Source organism: Aotus nancymaae, unplaced genomic scaffold (assembly GCF_030222135.1).
Source record: "Aotus nancymaae isolate 86718 unplaced genomic scaffold, 86718_ANA_hifiasm-v0.15.2.pri h1tg000030l, whole genome shotgun sequence".
NCBI classification, from domain to species: Eukaryota; Metazoa; Chordata; class Mammalia; order Primates; family Aotidae; genus Aotus; species Aotus nancymaae.
The window spans coordinates 1,625,769-1,645,492 of NW_026988443.1; the positions used below are offsets into that span (position 1 = coordinate 1,625,769).

The window sequence follows — 19,724 nt, forward strand, 5'->3', positions numbered from 1 at the left end:
AATAGGAACAGCTCTGGTCTGCAGTTCCCAGTGAGATAAATGCAGAAGGTGGGTAATTTCTGCATTTTTGAATACATTTCTGAACTGAGGTACCTGGCTCATCTCATTCGGACTGGTTAGACAGTGGATACAGCCCAGAGAAGGTGAGCAGAAGCAGGGTGGGGTGTCACCTCACCTGGGAAGCTCAAGGGGTCAGGGAACTCCCTCCCCTAACCAAGGGAAGCTGTGAGGGACTGTGCCATGAGAGACAATGCATTCTGGCCCAGATACTACACTTTTCTCATGGTCTTTGCAGTCTGCAGACCAGGAGACTCTCTTGGGTGCCTACCCCACCAGGGGCCTGGGTTTCAAGCACAAAATTGGGTGGCCATTTGGGCAGACACTGAGCTAGCTGCAGGACTTTTTTTTTTTTTTTCATACCCCAGTGGTATCTGGAATGTCAGAGAGACAGAACCATTCACTCCTCTACAAAGGAGCTGAAGCCAGGGAGCCAAGTGGTCTATCTCAGTGGATCCCACCCCCATGGAGCCCTTCAGACTAAGATCCACTGGCTTGAAATTCTCACTGCTGCACAGTAGTCTGGAGTTGATCTGGGATGCTTGAGCTTGGTAGCAGAGAGGATGGGGGAGGCATCTGCCATTACTGAGGCTTGAGTACACGGTTTTACCCTCACAGTGTAAACAAAGCCACAGGTAAGTTCCAACTGGGTGGTGCCCACCACAGCTCAGCAAAGCTGCTGTAGCCAGACTGCCTCTCTAGATTCTTCCTATGTGGGCAGGGCAACTCTGAAAGAAAGGTAGCAGCCCCAATCAGGGGCTTATAGATAAAACTACCATCTCGCTGGGACAGAGCCCCTGGGGGAAGGGGTGGCTGTGGGCACAGCTTTAGTGGACTTAAACATTCCTACCTGCCAGCTCTGAAGAGAACAGTGAATCTCCCAGTACAGTGCTCAAGCTCTGCTATGGGACAGACTGCCTCCTCAAGTGGGCCCCCGACCCCCTTGCTTCCTGACTGAGAGACACCTCTCAGGAGGGGTCGACAAACACCTCATACAGGAGAGCTCCGGCTGGCATCTGGTGGGTGCCCCTGTGGGATAAGGCTTCCAGAGGAAGGAACGGGCAGCAGTCTTTGCTGTTCTGCAGCCTCTGCTGATAATACCCAGGCAAACAGGGTCTGGAATAAACCTCCAGCAAACTCCAGCAGACCTGCAGCAGAGGGGCCTGTTAGAAGGTAAACTAACAAACAGAAAGGACTAGCATCAACATCAACAAAAAGGACGTCCACACATAAACCACATCCAAAGGTCACCAACACCAAAGAATAAATAAATCCACAAAGACAAGAAAAAGCCAGCACAAAAAAGCTGAAAATTCCAAAAACCAGAATGCCCCTTCTCCTCCAAAGGATCACAACTCCTCTCCAGCAAGAGAACAAAACTGGATGGAGAAAAACAAACAAACAAACAAAAACTGGATGGAGAATGAGTTTAACGAATTGACAGAAGTGGCTTCAGAAGGTGGGTTAAAAACAAACTCCTCCGAGCTAAAGGAGCATGGTCTAACCCAATGCAAGAAAGCTAAGAACCTTGAAAAAAGGTTAGAGGAATTGCAAACTAGAACAACCAATTTAAAGAAGAACATAAATGATCTCATGGAGCTGAAAAATACAGCATGAGAACTTCGTGAACCATACACAAATATCAATAGCTGAATTGATCAAGCAGAAGAAACGATATCAGAGACTGAAGATCAGTTTATTGAAATAAGATGTGAAGACAAGAATAGAGAAAAAATAATGAAAAGGAATAAACAAAGCTTCCAAGAAATATGGGACTATGTGAAAAGACCAAACCTACATTTGACTGGTGTACCTGAAAGTGACAGGGAGAATGGAACCAAGTTGGAAAATGCTCTTCAGGATACTATCTAGGAGAACTTACCCAACCTAGCAAGACAGGATAACATTTAAATTCAGGAAATACAGAGAACATCGCAAAGATACCCCTCAAGAAGAGCAACCCTAAGACACATAATTGTCAGATTCACCAAGGATGAAATGAAGGAAAAAATGTTAAGGGCAGCCAGAGAGAAAGGTAGGGTTACCCACAAAGGGAAGCCCATCAAGACTAACAGCAGATCTCTCTGCAGAAATCCTACAAGCCAGAAGAGAGTGGGGGCCAATATTCAAAATTCATAAAAAAAAAAAAGTCAATCCAAAATTTCATGTCCAGCCGAACTAAGCTTCATAAGCAAAGGAGAAATAAAATCCTTACACACAAGCAAATGCTGAGATTTTTATCACCACCAGGCCTGCCTTATAAGAGCTCCTGAAGGAAGCACTAAATACGGAAAGGAAGAACCAGTACCAGCCACTGCAAAAAGATACCAAATTGTAAAGACCATCAACACTATGAAGAAACTGCACCAACTAATGGGCAAAATAACCAGCTAGCATCATAATGACAGGATCAAATTCACACATAACAATATTAACCTTAAATGTAAACAGGCTAAATGCCCCAATTAAGACACAGATTGGAAAACTGGACAAAGAATCAGGACCCATCAGTGTGCTGTATTCAGGAGACCCATCTCATGTGCAAAGACACACATAGGCTCAAAATAAAGGGATGGAGGAAGATTTACCAAGCAAACGGAAAGCAAAAAAAAAAAAAAGCAGGGATTGCAATCCTAGTCTCTGACAAAACAAACTTAAACCAACAAAGATCAAAAGAGACAAAGAAGGACATTACATATTGGTAAAGAGATCAATGCAACAAGAAGAGCTAACAATCCTAAATATATATGGACCCAATATAGGAGCACCCAGATTCATAAAGCAAGTTCTTAGAGACCTACAAAGAGATTTAGACTCCCACACAATAATAGTGGGAGACTTTAACACCTCATTGTCTAAATTAGACAGATAATGAAAATTAAGACACTTCAGAAAATTAAGGATATTCAGGACTTGAACTCAGCTCTGGACCAAGCAGACCTAACAGACATCTACAGAACTCTCCACCCCAAATCCATAGAATATACATTATTCTCAGCACCACATCACATTTATTCTAAAATTGACCACATAATTGGAAGTAAATCACTCCTCAGCAAATGCAAAAGAATGGAAATCATAACAAACAGTGTCTCAGACCAGTCAATCAAATTAGAACTCAGGATTAAGAAACTCAAAACCACACAACTACATGGAAACTGAACAACTTGCTCCTGAATGACTACTGGGTAAATAACGAAATTAAGGCAGAAATAAATAGGTTCTTTGAAACCAATGAGAACAAAGACATATGTACTAGAATCTCTGGGACACAGCTAAAGCAGTGTTTAGAGAGAAATTTATAGCACTAAATGCCCACAGGAGAAAGTGGGAAAATCTAAAATCAACATCCTAACATCATAATTAAAAGAACTAGAGAAGCAAGAGCAAACAAATTGAAAAGCCAGCAGAAGACAAGAAATAACTAAGATCAGAGCAGAACTGAAGGAGTCAGAGACATGAAAAACCCTTCAAAAAAATCAATGAATCCAGAGCTGGTTTTTTGAAAAGATTAACAAAATAGATAGACTGCTAGCTGGATATTCACATGAAAAAGAATGAAGTTGGAATCTTACCTTACACTGTATAGAAAAATTAACTCCAAATAGATCAAAGACCTAAATAAATATATTACAAGAGCTAAAACGATAAAACTCTTAGAAGAGAACACATGAGCACGGTGGCACGTGCCTGTAATCCCAGCTACTCAGGAGGCTGAGGCAGGAGAATTGCCTGAACCCAGGAGGCGGAGGTTGCGGTGAGCCGAGATCGCGCCATTGTACTCCAGCCTGGGTAACAAGAGCGAAACTCCGTCTCAAAAGAAAAAAAAAAAAAAAGAAGAGAACACATGAGAAAAGCTTCATGACATTGGTTTTGTCAACGATTTCTTGGATATCACACCAAAAGCAAACAACAACAACAACAAACACATTAAATTGGGCTTCATCAAAATTAAAAGCTTTTATATCAAGGGAGTGAAAAGACAACAAACAGAATGCAAAAAAGTCTGCTAATCACATACACAATAAGGGATTCATATCCAGAATATGCAGAGAATGTCTACAACTTAAAAAAAAATTCAAAAGTGGGGCAAAGGACATGAAGAGACCTTTCTGCAAAGAAGATACATGAATAGCCAAGAAGTCCATGGAAAAATGCTCAACATTACTAATTAGGCAAATCAAAACCACAATGAGATGCCACTTTACACACATTAGGATGGCTATTCTCTAAAAATACGAAAAATAACAGGTATTGGTGAAGATGTGAAGAAACTGGAACCCTCTGTGCATTGCTGGTTGGTGTGTAAAATGGTGCAGCCACTGTGGAAAAGTTTGTTGGTTCCTCAAAAACTTAAACACAGATTTGCCATATGATCCAGCAATTCTACACAGCAGCATTAATCATCATAGCCCAAAGGTAGAAACAATCAAGTGTCCATCAACAGATGAATGAATTTATAAAGAAAATGTAGCATTTATATATGGAATATTATTCAGCCTTAAAAAAGAAATTCTGATACATACAACATGTATGAATCCTGAAATTATTATTCCAAGTGAAATAAGCCAGACATAAAAGGACAAATATTATATGATTCTATTTATATGAGTTACCTAGAATACGGAAATTCATAGAGATAGAAAGTAGAATAGAGGTTACCAGAGTGGGGAGAAAAAAAAAAACGAGAAGGAATTGTTTCACAGGCATAGAGTCTTAGTTTTGGATGCTTAAAGTGCTCCAGACAAAGACAGTGGTGATGGCTGCACAACAATGTGAATGTACTTAATGCCACTGATTTGTACATGTAAAAGTGATTGAAGGGCCGGGCGCGGTGGCTCAAGCCTGTAATCCCAGCACTTTGGGAGGCCGAGGCGGGTGGATCACGAGGTCGAGAGATCGAGACCATCCTGGTCAACACTGTGAAACCCCGTCTCTATTAATACAAAAAAATTAGCTGGGCATGGTGGCGCGTGCCTGTAATCCCAGCTACTCAGGAGGCTGAGGCAGGAGAATTGCCTGAACCCAGGAGGCGGAGGTTGCGGTGAGCCGAGATCGCGCCATTGCACTCCAGCCTGGGCAACAAGAGCGAGACTCCGTCTCAAAAAAAAAAAAAAAAAAAAAAAAAAAAAAAGTGATTGAAGGTAAATTTTACGCCATGTATATTTTGCCAGAGTTGAAAAAAAAAGCTACAACTTTCCTGGAAGGGTATTTGGCAATATCTAACTAAACTACACAACTTTTTTAACCAAACAATCCCACTTCTAGGAATTTATCCTGATGATATGTCTCCAACAATAGGAAAAGATAGACACATAATATTATTCATTGTAGCTTATTTATAATTGCAAATATTGGGAATAACCTATATGCTCGCAAGTAGAAGATGAAATAAAGTTGGTATATACAATGCTCTATTATGCAGCTATAAAATAAGGATGTGCTGTATGAATTGATACAGAATGGTTTCCAGAATATACTTTTTTTTTTTTTGAGACAGGTTCTCACTCTGTCACATAGGCTGGAGAGTGCAGTGGTCTGATCTTGGCTCACTGCAGCCTCCACCTCCTGGTTTCAAGCAATTTTCATGCCTTAACTTCCCTAGTAGCTGGAATTATAGGCTCGTGCCACCATGCCCAGCTAATTTTTGTATTTTTAGCAGAGACAGGGTTTCACCATGTTGCCCAGGCTGGTCTCAAACTCCTGAGCTCAAGTGATCCGCCCGCCTTGGCCTCCCAAAGTGCTGGGATTACAGCGTGAGCCACTGCACCTGATCAGGATATACTTTTAAGTTAAAAACATAAAGTGTAAAAGAATAATGCTGTCCTTCACATAAGAAAAAAATGGCACATAAGAAAATACACGTGTATCTGCTCATTTGTGCAAAAAGAAATCCCAATAGAGGGTAGAAATGGAAGGCAGAGAATGAAGGCGGCAAGGACACTTCTAAGTGTCCCTCTTGGGATGTGGGCTCTCTAGGAACAACAGTCATATTCCCAGAACCCCCACATAAAAACAATTTACGGTAACTACAATGTGCGGGGAGCACAAAATGAAATACAAACCACTAGGCTGAGTAACTGGAAAACAGTATTTTGACAGTAAAACTGAAGACAAAAAGAACTGTACATAGGTACTTTGTTAGGAAATTTCTCACAGGGATATGGATTAGTGATTGCAAAGTTACTTCTTGTGCATATTAGGATAAACAAATTAATCCATTTCGGATAATTAGGTTTCTCGCTGTAAGATGAAGAAGTGAAGAAAAGGCTCCTTGGAAATACGGGTGGTCTAGGGCTGGGGCAGGGAAAACAAAAGTTGAGCATGGTTCATCCAGCACTGCCATAACGTAAAACAATGATTAAAAACCTGTTAATTGGGTACGTTGAGAGGACACAGGAAGCAAACTGAAGGAGCTCCCAATGGCTGAAGTTCAGGCTTTGAGCAACAAAATAATGTAACACAGAATTTTTTTTTATTGATAAAAATAATTTTTATTTTTTTAGACAGTCTTACTCTGGTTGCACAGGCTGGAGGGCAGTAGTGTGATCTCAGCTCACTGCAGCCTTGACCGCTTGGGCTCAGGCGATTTTCCTACCTCAGCCTCCTGAGTAGCTGGGACTACAGGCACCTGCCACCATGCCCAGCTAATTTTTGTATTTTGGTAGAGACAGGAGTTTCACCATGTTGCCCAGGCTGGTCTCAAACTCCTGACCTCAAGTGATCTGCTGCCTCAGCCTCTCAAAGTGCTGAGATTACAGGAGTGAGCAAACTCCTGACCTCAAGTGATCTGCTGCCTCAGCCTCTCAAAGTGTTGAGATTACAGGAGTGAGCCACGATGCCTGGTCGTAATAATAATATTAATATTATAACAATAGAATAAAATAAAATAAATAAATATCCATGAGTCCATACTGATGTAATTATTAATAACTGAATAAGTGAAGAAAAAGAAATAGTTTTTCTCACAGCAGAATTCTAACGAATGTATACAGAAGGAATGATCGAAGTGGAAAAATCATGATTAGGTAAACCCTACAGTAGTAACTGTTACAGGCAGAAGCCATCGATGGATGCTAAAATTAGTGAGTGAGAAGATATCTGCATAGTCTCAAAGAGACTTATTAATTAGAAAGGAAAAAAATAGCAACTTTTTAGTGAAGGAAACTGGCAGACAGCACCTTAACAAAGTGATCAAAGTTAGTATCACAAGCAATAAGACAAAATGATACCATCTACACAAGCAGAATATGTGGAAAAAAAAAAAAAAAAAGAGTCGCCCTGAAGCGGAGGCCAGAGAAGAGGCAAGGGCACGAGCATCGGATAGGCATGCTTTCTTGGACGTGCAGAAAAGGTTCAGCATTAACCTAGATTGGTGGTGGACAATCCAAAGTGCTGAATAGCCCTACAAGTTTCCTGCTCGATGCCATCCTTTTGAAAAAGAATGGACAGAATGTGCACATGGAATCAGTACTATGCGGGCAGAGAAAGAGCGCAAGATAGAATATGATGATTTCATAGAGTATGTATACTTTGGAAAAAAATGATGAAACGTATGGATACCATCTGGAGGCAATGGGAAAAACTGATGAAGGAAGGGAAGTACACCCCTCCACCTCACCACATGGGCAAGGGGGAGCCTTGGCCCTGAGCAGACACAGCTACTGATCCCTGGAGGCCGATTTTCATGTTCTCTGTTCTTCACTGGGAAGGTTGTTTATGGGAAACCTCCTTGTCAAAGTGTGCAAAAATAAAGTATTGCTCCCTAAAAAAAAAAAATGATACCATGTACCCCTGCTTCACTGACACGACGTATTTAGAAGGGCACAACATAGTTTCTGTGGTATTCCTGACAGAAATACATAGCCTCAATGGAATCCCTAAGAAACGTTAGACAAACCCAAACTGATGGACGTTCTACTAAATTGGCTAGTACTCTTGGCAATGTGCCAAGGAAAAGTGCAACCAGAGTAACTGTCACAGATGGAGAAAAGGATACTTGACAACTAAAAGCAATGTGGGAAACTGGATCAGAAAAGGACCTTCCTGGCAAAACTAGAGATACCAGAATCAGGTCTATAGATTAGTTAATAATACCGTATCTGTGTTAATTTTCAGTTTTACTCTGGCTTTGAGAGATGTTGGCATTAGGAGAATCTGAGTGAACGGCACATAGGCAACTCCATCATTTTTACAATGTTCTCTAAGTTTAATGTTATTTAAAAAGAAAAAGATCTATGGTGTATTTAAATCTTTGATGACCACAGTTTGGTGGATTCATAACTATTCGCCAAGCTAAATTAATACTACCGTTAAGTCAGAAAATCTTGAAAGTGTAAGTCCTCACTGTCTGCGAACTTTATCATTTATTTACACCTTTATAATGAGTGTTCCAATTGATATGTTAACATGGTTTTTCCACCCATGACAGTCCATTCCAAGAGAACAGGGACGAAGATATAGTTGCTTCTACCTTCTTTGTGACTTGCACATTTTTGTCAAAAGTAAATGCTGCCTGGAATGGTGCCATGTGCCTGTAGTCCCAGCTACATGGGAGGGTGAAGCAGAGGATCACTTGAGCCCAGGAGTTTAAGGCCAGTCTGGGCAACAAATCAAGATCCCACCTCTAAAAAGTAAATAAAATTAAAAACATTTTAAATCTAAAAAAATTCTTGCATTAAAAAGAGCTGTAGTAAAACAAAAAGAAAATACATCCTGAAATAGTTTTTAGAGTCAATGCTGAGTACATTGTGAATAAGTGAAAAATACATAAAAGGTTTCAATACTATAGGAATTATTTACTTACGCTCCACAAAGGAAGTAAAGAGCATTCGAAACCTGCTAAGCCGACTACCTTCATCTGCCCACATCCGAATCACTCCAATTCCCGTTTTAAGCATTACATCATTGGCCACAGTGCTGCAAAACTTGGCCTTCAGGTTTTCAATAGAACTGCTTCCATCATAAACTGCAACGAAGTTTCTCTTGCATTCATTTGAGTGCTCCATTTGATAATCTAGAAACCTCAAATAAATCTGTAACATTAACACAAAAACACTGCTTTAAAAAAGATACATTAATTTGCAGTTTTCTATTTCTTTTTTCCACAGATAACATGGTACACTGAATAATGACAGATGACAGAAAACCATAATAGATAAATGGCTGATGACTAAATAGTTAGACTAATGATCTATTTCTTTGCTTGTCTTAATAATGGAACCAAGCATTAAGAAACTTACTTTGTGTTTTGTCTATAAAGAGAAGAAACTTTATGTTTCACAAGGCATAAATACCTCACATTTTTCACATTATAAAAGCAATCTCATGGTACTGGACGGGGGGAAACAAAATAATCACTCATAATTCTATTATTCCAACAATGCATGTGATTAATTGGTGAGTTTTAGTTTTTCTGCACATTCTGTTTTTAATTGTAAGATATATACATCCTACTTGTGCTGTAACATATAAAAACATTTTTATCTATACTCTTAGCCTCTTCCCAGATGTCCTATCATTTATTTACACAACAGCCCACTGTTCTACACAGTTGTTTTGTGATTTCACCCCTTAACAATATCTGCATTTTCAGAAAGGCAGACATCAACTGTACTAACAAAGGAAGCGCTATTAGCATCCACCCACTCAAATTTTATAGCTAAATGGTACTAGGTTATTTCCTCAACACACTTGACCCATTCTTGTCTGAAGATTTCCTTTAGATTGTGAACTTAGATTTTAAGCATCAGTCTCCTGAAAAACCTAATGAAGTAGGTATCGTGTTTCTTTGTGGGCAGAGATGACTCTATCATCAGTGGCAAGGATTAAACCCAGGTTGGTTTGGCTCTAAACATCCGTCCTTCCCACTCCATAAGGTGCCTTACACGCTCACAGTGTTCCCATTTTGGGCTCTCGTTGCTCCTATGTGACTCTACAATTAAAATAAAATTTGAGTGAGTGAACAAAGATTACCTTTGAATTTCCATTTAAGACATCTAGTATTCACTTCCTAGCTATTAACTCTGAGGGAGCAGTATGCACCCCCACCCTTCATTTCAAAGGGATTAATAAAAAAAGGTTATGTTATATATTCCCCTCCCCACCAAATACTTTGATGGCATAAAACTAAAAGAAAACAACTTACAAAATTAGCTTAATTACATTTTGACTAAGTAATTTTAGTTTATTTGAAGTGACTGGTTCAGCTCTTCTGTGAGAATGGGGGAAAATTGGTAATGTAATAGGATTTCCAGTTCAAAACTTTACAAAGTATTCATGCATGTATTTTAACACAGAAGCAATATGTTTTCTTAAATGTATCATCAGTTCTCATTAGTTTCCCATCACTTAGATAACCCAAACCCTCTGCTCACAATCTGTGGTGGCGAGCACTAATGTTTTAATGACTTTCCTCTTCCACTAGACAGAGGTCTTCCAATGGAAGGTCACTGGCTCAGTTTCATCCAGTATAATTTTTGCTCATGGCAGGCAATGAGAAAGTGACTAGGCTTGTAAAACTATGACGTGGTAGAAATATCAGTAAAATAATCAAGTATGTCTGAAGTATTTACTCTCTGCTTTTCTTTTAATCTAAATAAACAGTATTATATAAGGCTATAATAAATGCTCTTGAAGACAATTTTGTTTTAAAAAATCAAGAGTTAAAGATAAATTATAACAAGATCATAGCACTTTTCTACTGTAAATACAGATAAATATTGAAGTTAAAATTTAATTCAACAAGTTTTTGGGAAATATTCATAACATGAATCTGACAAATTGCAATGTTAGGAGAAGGGCATAAACTACTTTTCTTTCACTCCAGATTGTATTAGAAGGGATCTTTTACTTACATCTTTTATTAAGTAAGTGGCCTCTTACCCTATCCCTATATCCTACCCAGGGAGGCAGGGCAAATTACATGGATGGCAGGAGTTTGGTTTCTTTTTCCCTCCCTCTGTAGGAAGTGGGACTAGGTAGGCCAGTCTGCTCTGCAGACGCGAACTTTCCCTGGAGTAAGATAGACTGTTCTAGACTTAAGTGAGAGGTGGAACTGGTGGGTAAGGAGGAGCTGGCAACACTAATTAGATCATCTCTCTATGCTGCTCTATCCTAACCTTCACTATGGTAAAGAGACTGTTTGTAGTCCCCACACTGACACTTATATTTCTCAATTGGTTCAGCATGCCAGCAGGGAAGTGATGCTATTTATTAGAGCCCCCAAAGACCCCAACAGAAATGAAATCCCCAGAAAGCTATTATCATGAAAAGGCCACTGTTAAAAGTGGACTAAAACACTACTTATATACTCTTAAACACCGATGCCTTCTCTTGTATATTTATTTTTAAAATATATTTTTAATTTAAAAAATAGAGACAGGGTCTCACCATGTTGTCTAGGCTGGTCTCGAACTTCCAGGCTCAAATAATCCTCCTGCCTTGGCCTTCCAAAGTGCTGGGATTGCAAGCATCAGCCACAGTTTTTTTGTGACTGGCCTCTTTTGTATATTTATAAATAAATATTTTTCTTAAGTGTCACCCGTTAACGAGTTTCTCACATTGAGTATTCAAGGGTTATGGTGACTTTTAGCATTTAATTTAGATTTCTTAAATAAAACCATCTAATGACACTTTTTTCGTTTGGTTTCTTTTTTTAGAGAGTCTCACTGTCGCCCAGGCTGGAGTTCTGTTGCCCAGGCTGGAGTTCAGTGGCATGATGGTGGCTTTCACTGCAGCCTCCGCCCCCTAGATTCATGCAATTCTTGTGCCTCAGCCTCCTGAACAGCTGGGACTACAGGCATGCACCACCATGTCCAGCTAATTTTTGTATTTTTAGTAGAGACAGGGTTTCACCACGTTGCCCAGGCTGGTCTTGAACTCTTGAACTCAAGTGATCTGCCTGCCTCAGCCTCCCAAAGTGCTGGGATTACAAGCGTGAGCCATTGTGCCTGGCCTATTTACACATTTATTTAAATTTTAAAATTTGATTCAATTCCCATGTCAACTGTACAATTTTTTTAACTTTCAAAAAATGATTTACTTTTATTAAAAGCAATACAATATTCTCCCATAGTCAATATTCCAGGTAAGACTCCTAAAAAATTTGTGAATATGGGATTATCTTTTCATGAAATATTTCAATGAAGAGTAAGGGGATCTAATTATTATTAATTTCACTTATTTAATGCATATTTAATATTTTCATACTTACATAGCTATAAAAATATGTGGCATTGTTCCACATATTTTTTTTTTTTTTTTTTTTTTTTTTTTTTTGAGACGGAGTCTCGCTCTTGTTACCCAGGCTGGAGTGCAATGGCGCGATCTCGGCTCACCGCAACCTCCGCCTCCTGGGTTCAGGCAATTCTCCTGCCTCAGCCTCCTGAGTAGCTGGGATTACAGGCACGCGCCACCATGCCCAGCTAATTTTTTTGTATTAGTAGAGACGGGGTTTCACCACGTTGACCAGGATGGTCTCGATCTCTCGACCTCGTGATCCACCCGCCTCGGCCTCCCAAAGTGCTGGGATTACAGGCTTGAGCCACCGCGCCCGGCCTGTTCCACATATTTTAAAAGCTCATACCAATTACAGAAATAAATCACTGTGTGTCCACTCTCCTACTGGGCATTTAGCTTGCTTCTACTTTTACAATTAGCTAATACTGCTGTAAACATTGTTGTCTTCTCATTATGCAAAGGTATGACAATTTCATTTAGGTATAAATCTAGAAGTATACTTGTGTTGTAGTATGTGACCATTTTCAACTTTACCAGAGCATGCGAAATAACTCTCCAAAATGATTGTACCAATTTATATATATTTTTTCTTTTTACAGTTGAGTTATAAAGAGACAATTAATACTTCTATAGCAAATTCTTTTTCTTTTTTTTTTTTTTTGAGACAGAGTCACATTCTGTCGCCAGACTGGAGTGCAGTGGCACAATCTCAGCTCATTGCAACCTCTGCCTCATGGGTTCAAGTGATTCTCCTGCCTCAGCTTCCCAAGTAGCTGGGACTCCAGGCGCGCACCACCATGCCCAGGTAATTTTTGTATTTTTAGTAGAGACGGGGTTTCACCACGATGGCCAGGACGGTCTCAACAACTTCACCTTGTGATCTGCCTGCCTCGGTTTCCCAAAGTGCTGGGATTACAGGCACAAGCCACCACGCCCGGCCTTCTATAGCAAATTCTTTGAGTCTGCTTGCTGTACTCAATCCACTACTCAGTCCTTGCTGCCACTTAAAGAACAAGTCCACGACACAGCCAAATTCTCTTGTGCTGTTACTATGCAATCAAAACCCATCTCCAGTCTTTATACCCGGTAAGCAGTGATCTGTTCTCTGTCCTATAGTTCACTTTTTCCAGAACTTCATATAAATGAAATCACAGAGCATGTATCCTTTGAGTCTAGATCATTTCATTTAGCATGATACATCTGGGGTTATTGCATGTAGTTATAGTTTGTCCCTTTTTGTTGCTCAATAGATTTTACTATAATATGGATGTACCATAATTCATCCTTTTTTGTTTTGAAGATGGAGTTTTCACTCCTGTCACCCAGGCTAGGGTGCAGTAGTGCAATCTCAGCTCACTGCAACCTCCACCTCCCGGGTTCAAGTGATTCTCCTGCCTCAGCTTCCCAAGCAGCTGGGATTACAGGCACCCACCACCAGGCCCTGGCTAATTTTTCATATTTTTAGTAGAGGTGGGGTTTCACCATGTTGGCCAGGCTGGTCTCAAACTCCTGAACTCAAATGATCCCCCCTACCCTGCCTCAGCCTCCCAAAGTGCTGAAATTACAGGTGTGAACCATTGCACCCGGCCTATTCTTTTAACAGCTGAAGAACACTTGAGACATTTATAGTTTTTGGTTATTACAGATAAAGTTGTTATGAACATTTACATACGGGTTTTTTTCCATGAACATAAGCTTTCATTTCTCCTGGGTACCCATCCAGAAGAGACTGCTGAGTCACACAGTAACTTTATAGGAAACCACCAACCTGTTTCCCAGAGCAGCTCTATCATTTTGCACTTCTACCAGGAATGTATCAGAGTTTCAGCTGCTCTACGTAGTTCCCAGCACTTAGTGATTTTTCTAAATTACAGTTATTCTAACAGAGAATAGTGCCATCTCATTGTGGTTTTAATTTGCATTTTTGTAATGACTAAATCTTCTGTGGTGAAGTATCTGTTAAAATCTGCCCGTTTTATAATTGCGTTTTGTTCTTATCGTTGAGTTTTGAGTTCTGGATGAAAGAAATCTTTCATAGGTAATTTGCAATGATTTTCTCCCAGTCAGTGGGATTTTTTTTTTTTTCACTGAACAGTATCTTTTCACAGAGAAAACCTTATTAATCCAATTTATAAATTTTGCTTTTATTTATACTCCTTCAGTGTTTCATCTAAGAATTTTGTCTAACCAGTCAGTAAGATTTTTTCACATATTTTCCTCTAAATGCTTTATAATTTTATATCTATGTCCATGATTTATTTTGAATTAATTTTTGAATACAGTGTCCAGCGAAGGGGAGGGTTCATTTTTTTTTTTCTTTGAATATGGAGATCCAATTGTTCCAGCATCATCTGTTAAAGACTATCCTTTCTCCCTCAATTTCCTTCAAGCGTCTGTCAAAAATCAGTGAACCATATTTGCATAAATTTAATCTCTGGACTACCCTGTTCCACTGATCTGTGTGTCTGTCCTTTGTCAGTACCACAGTCTTGGTTACTGAAGCTTCACAGTAAGTCCTGAAATTAGGTAATGAGTCTTCCATCTTTGTTCTTTTTCAGAGTAATTTTGGCTCTTGTAATCCTTTGCTTTTCCAGTATGTTCTAGAAACAGTTTGTCAATCTTTACAAAAATATAGCTGTGATTTTGACTGAAATTGTATTCATCTGTATAGATCTTCATAAGAACTGACATTTTAGCACTACTGAGCCTATCAATACATTGACACAGTATATCTATTTATTTAGGTCATCTCTGAATATTTACATTGTGGTCTTCTAAGTTTTCAGTTTACAGAGACTATACTTTTTTTAATTGATGGAGTAATATTTTAAATGGTACTGTTTTCTTTATTTTGAACTCCAATTTTCATTGCTAGTATGTAAAAATTCAATTTATTTATTTAGTTTTCTTGAGACAGGGTCTCTGTTTGTTGCCCAGGCTGGAGTGCAGTGGTGCGATCTTGGTTCACTCCAACCTCTGCCTCCTTGGCTTAAGTGATCCTCTGCCTCTGCCTCCTGGGTAGCTGGGACTATAGGCTCAGCCACCATGCCCAGCTAATTTTTTTTATTATTATTAGTTTTTTTGGTAGAGGCTAGGTTTTGTCAGGTTCCTCAGGTTGGTCTTAAACTCCTGAGCTCTGGTGATCCACCTGCCTCAGCCTCCAAAAGTGTTGAGATTACAGGCATGAACCATAGTGGCTAACCTGCAATTGATATTTGTATACTGGTCTTCCATCCTGCAACCCTGCTAACCTGATATATTTGTTCCAGGAGCTTTTTAGATGTTATGGAAGTTTTTATATAGACAGTTGTATCTTCAAAAAAATTTTATTTCTTCTTTTTCAATCTGTATGCCTTTTTGCACTGGCTACAACTTCTAGTATAACTTCTAGTATAATAGCTTGCTACTGATTTTGGAGGGGAAGGAATTCAGGTTTTCACCATTAGGTATGGTGTCAGCTGTGGGGTTTTTTGCTTTTTTTTTTTTTCCCTAACAGACAGGGTCTTACTATGATATCCAGGCTGGCCTTGAACTCCTGAGCTCAAGCAATTCTCAATCCTCCTTAACAGCTGAACTATGGGGTACATGCCATTGTGCCTGGCTTAGCTGCAGGTTTTTGTAGGTATCTTTCACCAGGTTATGGAAGTCCTTTCTGTTCCTATCTTTCTGAGATTTTTATCATGAATGGGTGTTGAATTTTAACAAATGGAAACAATCATAGTTTTCTTTAGCTTATATGGTGAATTACATTGATTTTTCAAATGATGAACCAGACTTGCATTCCTGAGATGAACCACACTTTACTATTATGTATTTTTTTATATTGCTGAATTAGATTTGCTAATATTTTATTGAAATTTTTGCATTTTCTTGATGAATACTGACCAGTAGTTTCCTTATAATGTCTCTTTGTCTGCTGGTATCAGGCTAATGCCCGTCTTAGAAAGTAAGTTTAGAAATGTTCCCTGCTCTTTGATTTCCTTGATGATACTAAGGAATTGGCATTATATCTTCCCTGATGCTTGGTACCATTTGCTAGCGAATCCATCTAGGCCTAGCGTTTTCTTTGTTAGAAGGTGTTTATTAATACATTTTTTGAATAAGCACAGGATGATTTGGGTTGCGTGTTTCTTCTGGGATATGTTTGGAGAGCTGTATAGCTTTTAAAAGATTTGCCCATTTCATCAAAGTCATCTGATTTTCTGGCATAGAGCTGTTCCCGGTATTTTCTTATTCTTTTTCACATTGGTAGGCTCTGTAGTGATATTCTCTCTTTCATTCCTGATACTGATAAAATGGTTGAAATTTACCCAGATAGTTACCATTCATTTCCCTTTATTCATGAAGTTTCATGATTCTTTTTCATAAAAGTATCATTTATCTAAATAACTTCCTTTTAAGATTTCTTTTATAGCAAGTGCATAGGTGATAAATTCTCTTAGTTTTGTCTTCTCATTCTTGAAAGAAGTTTTGCAAGGTATAAAATTCTGAGTTCACAGTTCCCTGTACTGCCCACCCCAGCATGTGAAGATTTTGATCTACTAACTTTGGGTTTCATCACTTCTAAAGAGAAAAAACAGTCATTCACATCACTGTTCCTTCATACAAGATGCATCATTTTTCTCTGGCAGATCTTAAGATCTCAATCTTTGGTTTCAAGTAATTTGATTTTGAGGTGTGCAGGTCTTGTTTTTTGTTTTTGTTATCGCATTTGATGTTCACTGAGCTTCTTAAATCTGTAGATATATGTCCTTCACCAAGTTTGGGACTTTTTAGCAATTTTTTCTTCAAATATTTATTCTGTGCCAATCTCTTCTCCCACTAGGACTTAAATAACACAAATGTTAGGCCCTTTGAAACTGTCCCATAGGGAGTTTTCAATTACTTTGTTTCTAATCTTTTTCTCTCTGTACTTTAGATTGGATAATTTCTACTGATTCATCTTCAAGTTCAGTGACTTTCTATTTTTTCCATTTTCCTATTGAGCCCATACAGTGATTATATTTGTTAAAAATTCAGATTTTTCTTTTAGTTCTAAATTTTCCACTTAAAAAATTAATTTCTCTGCTGAGTCCTATTTTCCCACTCTTCAGGAGTGTTTACTGCTATCTCATGAAGCATGGTTCTATCGTCACTTTAGAATTTTTGATAATTCTGGCTGGGCATGGTAGCTTACACTTGCAATCCTTGCACTTTGGAAGGCCAAGGCAGTAGGATTACTTGAGCTCAGGAGTTTGAGATCAGTCTAGGCAACATTGTGAGACCCCATTTCTAGTTTTAAAAAATTTAAAAAAGAATTTTGGATAATTCTAATATCTGCGTTCTGTTTTGGGGATCTATTGATTGCCTTTCCTTTAAAATTAACCAGATTTTCCTAGTTTTCATTTCCTAATTTTTCACTGTATCCTGGACATTTTGAATACTATGCGACTATGGATCCTGTTAAAAATCCCTGGAGGATGTCATTTTTTGTTATTTGTTTTGGTTCCGCAGACAATCAACTAAGTTGTGTTCAGACTGCATGTTCTGTCTCACTTTGTTTGGGTGGTGTTCCCAATGTTCAAAGACTTCGCTGTGCTGGGTAGGCTTGCCCAGCGTATGACTCACTCAGGGACTTAGAGGTGGTTTATAATGTAACGTGGTTCCCAACACTGCTGCCATGTTTCCCTGGATCTGTTTCACACACAGGCACCTCAGAAGGAAAACCTGAATTAGTTCTCTCCTCTCCAAGACTTCCTTCATATCCTCTAGACGACAACATGGTCTCCTCTACCCAGTTCTTCTGGCCAGAAAGACAAGTTTTCCTTAGAATTTCAGTCTCCCAACCTGTCAGGAGTTCTGACTGAGAAAAAAACAGAGATTCCCTCCATATTCTCCAAACATTACCATTTATACCCTTTACAAATTATTGACAAATCATTGTTTATAATATTCTCTTATAATAGTCTAAAACACTTATTAAAATTTCAAGTATGCAAAAACAGACAAAATATATCTGTGTACCCAGCCTCCAACTTCAACAATTATAACCTAGCCAATCTTATTTTATCTGTCTCTCCTCACTTCTACCCCTTACATATTAGAGACAAATCTCAGACATTAAATCGTTGCATCTGTAAACATTTCTGTATCACTAAAGCCACTTAAAAAATAACCTTTATCCTATTATCAACCCCCCCAAAAAAACTTAATATTAAATACCAGTGTTCAAACTTCTAAATGTCTTCTAATGTCATCAGTTCCATTTATAGTTTGTTTAAATCCATAAATTCACTTGACTTTTATATCTCTTTTAATCTATAGCCTCCTGCTTTTCCTTTTTCCCACTGTCATTTATTTATAAAGAAACACAGTTTTTCTCCTCTTTTGTTCGGTAGGTCTACTTTCTAGTTGGTTTGTCTCATGATAGTTTTTAATCTTTGCTGTAGTCGATTTATAACTCCTCCATTTCTAATACTATTTATGTCTTTTTTTCTAAATCAATCTTGGCAGAAGTCTGCCTATTGTTATCTTTTACAAAGAGCCAATGTCAGGCCTCATTGATTTCTTCTTTTTGTATCTTTTTTTTTTTTTTTAATTTCTGTCTTATGATTGTTGCCCTTTCTTTGGATTTGTTTTTCTTTTAACTTCTTGAGTTCAATCTTATTACATTTCAATCTTTTTTCTCAAGGTACTGTTTTAGCTGTACCTCAGTTTCTTATATGTAGTATTTTCATTATTAATGCATTTTAAATGTATTTATATTTCCATCCTAATTTCTTCTGTGACTTACAAATTACTAAGTAGTATATATTTCCAAACATACAGAGTTTTAAAATAATATTTGGTTGCTGATTCTTGGTTTAATTGCATTTTTGTCACAGGCTGCTCTGCATATATGTTCAGACTTTGTTAGCTGAGCACATGTATCTGTTTTGATAAATGTTTTATGTATGCCTATTCTCTGAATGTTGGGAGCAAGATAACATGTTCATTAAGCATATACTGTGTCATTTAAATCTTTTGAGCCATATTAATTTTTTTGTATGTTTGACCTGTTAATTACTAAGAGGTAAAAAAAAAAATTACTCACTGTGTTATGGATTTGTCAATTTTCCTTTGCAATCATCAATCTATGTTTTGTGCATTTTAAGGCTATATTAGTACCTTTAAATTATTTTAAATTATATCTTGTGAGATAGTGACATTCTTGATTTCTATTTTAATAGTTACATCAGCTCTTTTCTGACATTTGTATGTTATTTCTTTTCTAGTTTTATATTTTTAAATTTTCTTGTAATTACAAATGTATCTTTTTAGATACATTTGTATATTAACTGTAGCATTTGGTTCACTTATTATTTTGCAGAGAAATACCTTAATTTTGCCCTCATTATTTTTTATTTCTATGGCTATATGATAGTATCTTTATGGTGTACATGAGATAT

General features: G+C 38.2%; 1 protein-coding gene and 1 pseudogene across 2 annotated transcripts in view; one reads left to right on the plus strand and one right to left on the minus strand.

Annotated features, from left to right (window-relative positions):
* Positions 1–19,724, minus strand: part of NETO2 (neuropilin and tolloid like 2) — a 63,449-nt gene that overhangs the window by 14,224 nt on the left and 29,501 nt on the right. For both annotated transcript variants that reach the window (XM_021673608.2, XM_021673606.2), the window contains exon 7: positions 8,864–9,092. In XM_021673608.2, the coding sequence (XP_021529283.1) occupies positions 8,864–9,092 (229 nt within the window). The remainder of the gene's footprint in view (positions 1–8,863; positions 9,093–19,724) is intronic.
* On the plus strand, positions 7,308–7,708 carry LOC135277185 (NADH dehydrogenase [ubiquinone] iron-sulfur protein 5-like; annotated as a pseudogene).